The sequence below is a fragment of the Chaetodon auriga genome, chromosome 7, assembly GCF_051107435.1.
Source record: "Chaetodon auriga isolate fChaAug3 chromosome 7, fChaAug3.hap1, whole genome shotgun sequence".
In the NCBI taxonomy this organism is placed as follows: Eukaryota; Metazoa; Chordata; class Actinopteri; order Chaetodontiformes; family Chaetodontidae; genus Chaetodon; species Chaetodon auriga.
The window spans coordinates 13,133,582-13,143,087 of NC_135080.1; the positions used below are offsets into that span (position 1 = coordinate 13,133,582).

Genomic DNA, 9,506 nt, shown 5'->3' on the forward strand with positions numbered 1-9,506 from the left:
GGATCCCAGGAGAGGGTGAACAGGCTTATTGGCATCATTTCAGCTATAAACACATAGGCAAGTAAATAAAAATAAAATGAAAGGGGAATAATAGCATTGAAACAAACTAATAAACACAAACTATCACTTTTAATCTGCTAATCCCCTATAATCCTGCTTTCATAAATATGATAAATCATATTGTCTTTCTATGAGGTCTGTAGACAGAGAGCATTGCTACCATTTTTACAGGTGTTACAGTTGTTCTGGAGGTCTGTGACAGTCACAACTTCTCATCAGAATCAGTCACGATGCCACACACACCCAGATCCTACCAGTAAAAGCAGTAACAATATTCAAAAGCCATCATCTTGTGTGGCTGTTGAAGAATTTCCAAGGGATGGTTAGCAGCTTTGCAAGCCTGACCCTTTGCTATTCCCTCCTGTTAGCCCACAGTCTGCTGGACTCCTCTCTATGCGGTCATCTCGAAGCAGCCCCTGCGGTGCGTCTGCATGTCTCTCACCCTGCGGATGGACTGGATCTGGGGGTGGTGGGCTCCCCAGTCATTCCAGTGCTTGTAAGGGCCCATTTCAAACACGTACTGGTAGCCACGGTAGCCTGGGTACTGGTAGCCCACCCAGCTGTGAGGAAGAAGAGAGAAACTCGTGAACCGTATGTCGACATCAGCTGCGTCCTCTCTCGCTTACACTTCCTTCTTAATGAAAATATGACACTTTAAAGTAGTTCTTGTTTCCCATCTTAAGTCAATTTCTGTGACCTTTAGCTAGATAAGAGATGACTAGAAATGACTTACGTTCCACCGGTGACCTGAATGCTGGCAACACGGTCCTGGAAGCCATAAGACCACAGGCTTGGAATATCCTCATCACACACCTCCATCTTACGACCCTCGAAGTTTGGACATTCATACAGGCAAATCTTGTGGTCCTGGGGGTCCTGTCAGACACAGACATCAAAATCCAAATTGGTTTTATTACCAAAAAAAAAAAACAAAACAAAAACAAAAACAGGAATTTGCCTCTGTGTTTTGGTGCTTAACAGTAGGCACAATAAGAGGAGCTAAAAAGAAGGGCTGCAGAAGAGGTGTGCAAATGTTCACAAATGTAAATGAGCATCGACTTTCAAGTAAGTTTATCACTTTTCACACAGATACTGTCGTTGGTGCAGCTTCTGGTTCGCTCTCTGTCCCAGATTTTAACCAGTAAAGAGATTTCACACAAGAAAAGTCCAGCTAGGATTACTATGCTTACATGAATACAGTTATTGTTATGTAATACTAAGCAGGAGTCTGAATAGAAATGGCGTCACTGAAGACGAAACCTCTGGGGTAAAACGCTAAGTACTTGCAGTTGTCTGGATTTTTTGTAGTCTGGACATCCTCAAATCAAACATTGTGGCATGTCAGCTAATAATAGCTTTAATCCAACAATACTGGAAGTGGACTGAATAATAAATACACATGTAAAAAGCACTTTCGCTTGTGCCAATAGGAGATGCACGAAAGGGAATACAAGTCAGCACTTGCAGCCACAATAAACACGAAATGTGTCACAAAACCCCTGCTGGCTGATCCCAACTCACCATTCTGACGGGCCTGACCGACATGAAGCGGTCACACCTGTAGCTGTTGGACCAGGTGTCCCAGCGGGGGTACTCTCCCTTCTCCAATATGAACATCTCACCGGTCATGTTCTGCTGCTCATAACCCACCCAGCTAGATAGACAGACAGATATATGACTTAGCATCAGTCAGGGAAAAGATACTCAGTGTTATAACACATATTTTGGTGGCAGGTGCAGTGACTTACGGTCCACACTCCACCCTGATGGAGCCGATTCTTTCAAAACCCTTCTCACTTATGTTACGACACTCTCCAAACAGGTCCATCCTACGGCCTTGGAAGTTCTCATATTCATAGAGGTATATCTGAGAAGTAAAACAAGCCGAATACGTTTATTTCGGATGTCAAATATTTGCAGGCCGTAATTGATTTTTTTTGTAGATTTTAGGATTATTTGAGTTGAAAAACAAACAGCAGAGGCACCTTGTGATTGCGCAGCCCTATGGCAGAGTGGCTGCCGATACTGCCCTGAGCACCTGAATGAGACATGATCAGATCTGCAGGAGAACAAACAGTCAGTCAGCCATTTTCAGATGTAACTGTGGGGTAGTTGCTGTTTATTGACTGTTGGAATACAGCATGCACTCTATTACACTGAGGGTGTTGTGTGAAAATGACCACCCAAACCAACATTCACATTCACTGATTCATCTAACATTCAGGACTGTGTCGCTCTCACAGCTGTCCAAAGGTCCCCAGCACCCTTTGATATTTAAATCTTTTGAAAGTCAGTGTGAAGATGTTCACATCTTTACTGAGAACTAAAATCAGATCAAACACTTTTCTAGATGTGCCTTTATTTTGTGATGAGGATACTGTGAAATCACACTTAATTTACACCCTCAAGATCAGTGTGAGTGTGCATCCTGATGGAGGATTTAAAGTTAACTTACACCAGGTGGAAAAGCAGCGTTTCACTGCTCTCTGCCTCAAAGTTTCAAGTCTGTCTCTGACCACAGAATAGCTGATGGGTGTGGTAATAAATGGGCTCCATAACCAAACCTACATTCACCCTGAAGTGCACTCCTACATCACTGCAGCAAGGTGAGAAATTCAACCAGTGGATGCCAGAAAAACAAGATTTTCAAGGAGTGTGAAGTTGCTTTTCAAGGCTAAAACATATTGTGAAAACAGTTCAGCATATTTCTTTCTTTTGTCCTTCTTTTCTTTCATAATGGACCAAACATAAACCTCAAGGCTGAACTCTTTTCTTGCCCTTTTTCACCTGATTTGATTTTGAAACCCTCCCTACACTTTCATCTAATTCTGCCCTTGAGGTGAAATTCCTCCTGTGATTTTCCAAGTTCATCCCCTGAATTTTTGTCATTTAACAGCCAGGAAGAACTAATGTGACCAAACCTGCCATGATCAGTTTTTAAGGATAAAGGATTACGCCCAGTCTCATCTCACCAGTCATCTTATTCGTCCATTTTTACCCCAGGATGAGGCATTAAAACATACTGTCATACCCTGCTGCATTTTATGTCAATATTCCATTTACTCAGTCCAAATTTAAGAGAGGAGCCAATCCTCGCTTGGTTCTCTCAGTCCGAAGTGAGAGTAGACAGGAAAACCACAATATTCCCCTTAATATCCAATGATTCTAGCATTTCTTAAAGAGTTAGAAGACCTTAGAGTGGAAACTTACAGTTACAATTGCAGGTTGAAACGGACCGACCTTTGGAGAAAGTGATGGACGCAGGCCTTGTGAGTGGGGATATATATATACATTCACAACCAGCCCGACTCTAAAGAGGCAGGATTCTGACTTCTCATTGGCTGTGAGCTGTTTGGAGCGTGGTGCGGGGTCAAAGGTCACACTGCTTATCAGCGGACAAGTCGTGCTGACTCGGCTGCCTGTTTTGTTGTCCAGCACCATTGTGGGGGACCGGTGGACAGTCACTGCCATCAGCAGAAAGTTTCTACACACACGCACACGCACACACACACACACACACACACACACACACACACACACAGAGTTACTTTTAGAGCCGCCTCTCTCACGCTCTGTCTCTCACTTTCTCTCTAAATTTTGTTTCCATTTTATTATCCCTCTCTTCTGCCATTGTCTCCAGTTCCTCTGTGATCTGGTTTGTCTTTCACACTCCATATTTTCCTCTCTCTTTCTTTTGATCCTTGGTGCAGCCGGTCCAAGCCTTTGAGCCCCGTGTGTGTAATGTGCTGACTGCAGGAGCGCATCCATCTCTCTATTGTTTCGGCAGGCCAGTGTTGGACACTCTTTTGCTTATTATAGTGCTGGACAGGCTACATCCATACATAAACATCTCACACAACCCCACCTACACACTCATGTCATGTCCACACATGCACAGTGGCATGCATGCACAATAACAGAATATTATCTTTTTTATGACTTATGAGAATATTATATGAGACAAATATGTAAAATGTCTTAAGTTTCTAAAAGCAACATGAAAGATTCACATTTTGTCTGGCTGCTCTCATGTTACATGTAGGGTCTGTGCATATTTTCCCATGGTCCTTTCACACTATGAGCTTTTAAATGCCTTTTCAGTGATTTTAAGGCAGCTGGTAGACAGTGGTTAAAAGCCTGTGGGCAAATATTCACAGCACGCACTTGAAAATGGATTATCAGAGCATAGAAAAGAAGCCACAGGAAATGTCATCTTTTGTTTTTGATCCTACAAAGACAATATCTAAACACATCTGACATCTGAGCTGTTTTATGCTTTTATAGAATAGACACTGGAGGAAGAACAGAGAGACAACAGCATCAGTTTCACTCAGATTCTAGTTATTTCACCACTGAGAAAATGCAGAACATTTTTTCAAGATACTGCTCTTGTTGCTCGGATTGAGTCTAGAACACAGAGCCATGTGCGGTATAATAAATATAGACCACCACCATGTGCACATTTGCAATGTCAGGGGCGTTTATGTTGAAAAGTTTCATCTTCACCTTTGCGAGTCATACAACATTTACAGAATCAACAACATTGTTCTTTATTTTTATACTACTTCCTTGCAGCAAATATGTGGTAAGCTGTCAGATAAGGTCAACATTACATGCCATCGTCGTTCTGAAATATCAGTTTGCTTAGACGCTTACAAAAAAAAGAAACGTCTACAGATGTTTGCTTCTCCAGCCATCATGCTCTCATACTTGCTCTTTGTTGAGCTTAGAAGATAATTTAAAAATCAGCTTGAAGCTAAACACAGGAAAGGATGCTTTAACATGAAATATTACACTTAAATATGAATTCAAACTGATACCATACAAGCTGTACAGGCAAGAGGTGGAACAAGTGTTAAGATACTTTACTTGCAAAAGTAAAAGTACTTATTATGCAGAATGGCTCCAAAGTGTTATTTCATTTATGACAAGCAGCCTCTGAATGTTGTCAGGCTGACACTCATTTTAACAAATGTGTGTTCAGTTGGGTAGTTTCTCAATAACGATTCATGTTTTCTAAATTGATTGTATGTTTGATACATAAAATATTGATCTGAAATGTAACAAAAGCTGTCAGGTAAATGTAGTGCAGTAGAAAGCACAGTATTTCCCTCTGAGATGTAGCACAAAATGGAAATACTATTCAAGTACTTTGAATCTATATTAAAGTAACTGTGCTTAGTTACATTCCACCACTGCATACAAGGACGGTAAAACATGCATACTGTTTTACAAAGTGTTCCTGAGCCCATGTAGTAGCAACCTCGCCCCTTTCATACCCAGTCATGATACTATCACCTGTTACCAATGAACCTGTTTACCTGTGGAATGATCCACACAGGTGTTTTTGGAGAATTCCACATCTTTCCCAGTCTTTACTTGCTCCTGTCCCAGCTTGTTTGAAACATGTTGCTGCATCAAATTCAGAAAAAGCAGATATTTGAAAAACTTTGTACTGTTTTCAGTTGAGTATATGTCATAAACAATTAGCAAAAGATCACTTTTTTTTTTTTTATCTATGTTTTACACAGCGTCCTTTTTTGGAATCTGGGTTGTATTTTGCATCATTTTTAGTCTTCAGTGTGTCTTAAAGCCGGTTATTTTTTTATCACCACAAAGAAAAAAAAGTCACTTAATGAAATGATAAAGTTACATTTAAAGTTGTGTAATTCAGAGGGGAGAACAGACAGTTTCCCACCTTTTGAATGTCTGTACGCCACAAGGCCAGTTGTCACCATCTAAATGGATTCATGTGAATGTGTAAGTGTGTCAGTTCCTTTGTGTACTCTGATGGTATGTGAGACTGCATGAACAGGCCTTTGCGTGCCTGTCTCTGTCCATGACTGTGTGTATGCATGACTGAGCATGTGTGTATATAGGAGTGAGTGAAAAGGTGAAAGGACCAGAGATGTGGGGTCAGTTGAGGTGGACATGACTCGTAGATCGGAGACAGAGCACAGCGCAGTGTGGAAGGGACCTCAGTAAGTACGTTAACAAGATACAAATCCAACTTGTTTGGGCACCTTTGTCATTTTTAGTGTCTTTTTGGATCCAGAATTTAAACACCAGCACCAACAAAGTTACAGAAGCTAAATGTTCAGATGTAGCCGGCCATTTCTATTTTTGTGCTTCGCCACTAGATGTGTTTTTCCCTTTGCACCACAGTCACTGGCACTGACTATCCACATCTGTGATGATCTGTTTCCTGGACCAGGCCATGCCAGGGCTTGGTCCAGCCCACTGGTCATGGACCATTTGGAACTTGTGCTTATCTGCACTGGGCACGGTGCCCTCCATCCAGTCCCACTGTGGCGAACTAAAGCCCAGCAGCTCAGTGCTGAACAATGACTGCAACAGCAATGTGCTGACTCCTGCCCCGAACCACAGGCCCAGCTGCTTTTCAGCACCAGCATGTATAAATAGGTCCGTTTACTCTGGGGTCAGGACATCGTTTTGTGGAGACCCCTGTACACACTGCACTGCTATTCTTTGGGGCAGGTCAGGTAAGCCCTCCATCTCAATCCATTCAACCTATAGACTTTACATTTAGGTGTCTTTTGTCTTTTCTGCTGAGCTACGTAAATGTATGGAATGAGTTCAAACATGCAGATGCATAGACTTACTGACCGCGGACAGCATCGTGCCTACGTCAACAGCTGGCTCAGTCAAGTGCGAGCGTATTGTAGCTTCAAGACAGGTTTCATACCCAAACAGATAACATCCAATAGGTGATGAGTTATTTTATATAGATCAAGATTCTCTCTAATCCTGTGATATCAGCTTATATATTCTCAAATCTATTTTAAAAACATGCAAACAGACGTGGCAACTGACTCTAAACATTAGCTCAAAGTTGGTGTGGAAGAGGTGACGAGTTGTGTTTGAACTGTGTAATGTTTTCCTGAATTAGCCTTTGAATATTAACATAAATATAATTCTCCCTGCTCTCCGCTCTGAAGGTAAATCAGCATTGAGATACACAGTAGCATGGCTCTGAATAATCCCAACCCACTGGGACCATGGAAGGTGAGTGTGATGTCTCTCCATGCATGATTAACATAAGCAGATTACTTTTTTTTCTTTCTTTTTTTTTAATTTCATACCTGGCCTGATGACGTCAATGATGTGTGTGTCTGTACACACAACAGTGTGTGCGTGCGGCATGTGCATACTACATGTATGCATTTGTGTCCTCTCCAGATCACAGTTTATGACCAGGAGAACTTCCAGGGGAAGCGCCTGGAGTTTACCTCAGCCTGCCAGAACATCATGGAGTGTGGCGTCGACAACATCCGCTCCCTGAAGGTGGAGTGTGGCGCGTAAGTCAAACTTAGAGCTCTGCAGTAAACAGATCTACCCGTCAACATATTCTTAAAGTTCAGCAGCAGTTGGAATTTTGAAAACATTTGTTGATTTTGCCTAAATAGAACCCAGTCGCCTGAAGTTACTGTAAATAAATCTGTGTATAAATTCATTACTTAGCCACGTTTAGCAGGTCTAACATCTGGTAATAATTTCTCTTCCCAATGGTCCTGCGTGTCACGTCCATGTGTCTGTATGTCTGTCTGCTTGCTGTCGACAGCTGGGCAGGATATGAGCACTCCAGCTTCTGTGGACAGCAGTTTGTGTTGGAGAGAGGAGAGTATCCTCACTGGGAGTCGTGGAGCGGCAGCAATGCCTACCACATCGAGAGGATGATGTCCTTCCGCCCCATCTGCTCTGCTGTGAGCTTCTCTTTCCCTCTCCAGAGTGAAAAAACACTAAATTTGACTCATCAGATTGACTCACTTGGGATCACAACCCTAGTTTCTCCTGAATCAAGCCTACAGAGTAACTTATGCCAGCTGCTGCTTGCAGATAAAAGCAGACTATTGTGCAGTGTGATCTTTTGCATTAGAAATTTGGACCTCCTGCAGAATAAGATGAATTTGGCAAAAATTCTACTTCCTTAACTGGACAATTTGTAAGTATTTATGACTATGATACACATAAAGGACAAACAAGTAGACAACAAACAAATTAGCCTCACCTTGTGAAGAATGGTTAAAGATAGCACCTACTGAACAAATATTTAATCCTCACTTGGTATAAATACTATGTCCAGAGTCAGTCTTCAACATAGATTTGTGGCTGAATACAACTGTAAGTGAACACAGGAAAGTCTTTTGTGTTCATTAACTCTGATTAAATTTGTCTTTCTTACGTCATGTGCATGCAGAACCACAAGGAGTCTAAGATGGTGCTGTTTGAGAGGGAGAACTTCATGGGGCGCCAGTGGGAGATAAACGACGACTACCCCTCTCTGCAGGCCATGGGCTGGGGCAACAACGAGATCGGATCTATGCAAGTGCAGAGTGGCTCGTAAGTCTCTGGCTACATTTAACCCCCGTGTGGCACAATGTAACAGAGACATCAGGAGGAAATCAGTCAATTAAAGGTTCTTTGTTTTGCTTTTACAAGAGCAAGAACTGTATTTCATACTGCTAACACTAACAATCTGGTCTATTCCCATTCCTCAGGTGCAAATTATGCACTTTATTTGTGATTATCAGCGTCTTAACAAGACACTTCTGTAGTCAAATGTCAAATTTGTAATCCAAATGCTTTTCGTATGATGAAGGCTTCATTTCACTGACTGTGTAAACCACATGTTTATCATTAATCAACTCTCTCCTCTCCTCCTCTACCCCTCCCTCCCTCCTCCCCCAGCTGGGTGTGCTACCAATTTCCAGGTTACCGTGGTTACCAGTACATCATGGAGTGCGACCGTCACGGCGGCGAGTACAAACATTACAGAGAGTGGGGCTCCCATGCTCAGTCCTTCCAGGTGCAGTCACTGCGTCGAATCCAGCAATGAGACGGCAGCCTCCTTTCCCAACCTCTCACTCTTTACCTCCTCCAGCTCCACCTCCTCCTCCTCCTCCTCCTCCTCCTGCTCCTCCTCCCTTCACCCAATCATTCCAAGCTTTAGCCAGCTCTGCCAGACCTTAGTGAACTAAGGCTGACACTTCCTGGTGCTTCACAATCAAGATGTTTACTGCACTTTTGTTTTGTTCCGTTGCCAAATGAAAATAAAGAGAAATGTGATCAAGAGAAAGAATCAAGGAAAGAAAAAACAGCCGCTGAAGAGAAGCCCCTGACTGACGCCCCAGAAGAGAAGAGGAGGAACTTCAAGGCCTCATGGTGGCAGGGTGGTGATGTTACTCAGAGTCATTGCTTGTGGGTAAACATGGTGCTACCAGTGATCAATAAAGAAGGAATGGGCAACATAGAATAAACAGAAATACAAGAGTTTGCTGCTAAACTCCACTGTGCTCAGTTGTAATTTCTTGTCATGTTTACATGAAGGCTTCTCCACTTGATTGTGACTATTTACGGTCAACAGATGCTGTATTTTCATCAAAGGTTTACATAAAATGTCACACACAAAATTAACTCTTTAACCT

The 9,506-nt window shown here is 42.4% G+C and overlaps 2 protein-coding genes across 3 annotated transcripts; one reads left to right on the forward strand and one right to left on the reverse strand.

Moving 5' to 3' along the window:
- Window positions 1-451: 451 nt before the first annotated feature.
- Window positions 452-3,101, reverse strand: crybb1l3 (crystallin, beta B1, like 3). Its single transcript, XM_076735018.1, has 6 exons — window positions 3,092-3,101; window positions 2,046-2,119; window positions 1,809-1,927; window positions 1,582-1,714; window positions 794-936; window positions 452-620 (listed from the first exon to the last, which is right to left on the reverse strand). Exons 1-6 carry the CDS (start codon window positions 3,099-3,101, stop codon window positions 452-454), a joined length of 648 nt encoding a protein of 215 aa, XP_076591133.1.
- A 3,423-nt stretch (window positions 3,102-6,524) lies between these two features.
- Window positions 6,525-9,350, forward strand: cryba1a (crystallin, beta A1a). Of its 2 annotated transcripts, XM_076735016.1 has the most exons (6): window positions 6,525-6,563; window positions 7,020-7,086; window positions 7,261-7,379; window positions 7,643-7,784; window positions 8,279-8,421; window positions 8,770-9,350. In XM_076735016.1, exons 2-6 carry the CDS (start codon window positions 7,048-7,050, stop codon window positions 8,915-8,917), a joined length of 591 nt encoding a protein of 196 aa, XP_076591131.1. In that variant the 5' UTR covers window positions 6,525-6,563; window positions 7,020-7,047; the 3' UTR covers window positions 8,918-9,350. The 2 variants fall into 2 exon arrangements, with proteins under 2 accessions (XP_076591131.1, XP_076591132.1); XM_076735017.1 differs by lacking the exon at window positions 6,525-6,563 and having other exon boundaries at window positions 6,928-7,086.
- Window positions 9,351-9,506: the final 156 nt, after the last annotated feature.

What these genes read in the sequence shown, in the direction of transcription:
- cryba1a (XM_076735016.1), top strand. Translation starts at nt 7,048, where the DNA reads ATGGCTCTGAATAATCCCAACCCACTGGGACCATGGAAG. An exon ending in ACCCACTGGGACCATGGAAG is followed by an intron (nt 7,087 to 7,260) that starts GTGAGTGTGATG and finishes TGTCCTCTCCAG; the next exon opens with ATCACAGTTTATGACCAGGA. An exon ending in ATGCAAGTGCAGAGTGGCTC is followed by an intron (nt 8,422 to 8,769) that starts GTAAGTCTCTGG and finishes CTCCTCCCCCAG; the next exon opens with CTGGGTGTGCTACCAATTTC.
- crybb1l3 (XM_076735018.1), bottom strand. An exon ending in CGGTCAGGCCCGTCAGAATG is followed by an intron (nt 937 to 1,581) that starts GTGAGTTGGGAT and finishes TGTGTCTGACAG; the next exon opens with GACCCCCAGGACCACAAGAT. An exon ending in ATTCAGGTCACCGGTGGAAC is followed by an intron (nt 621 to 793) that starts GTAAGTCATTTC and finishes TCTTCCTCACAG; the next exon opens with CTGGGTGGGCTACCAGTACC.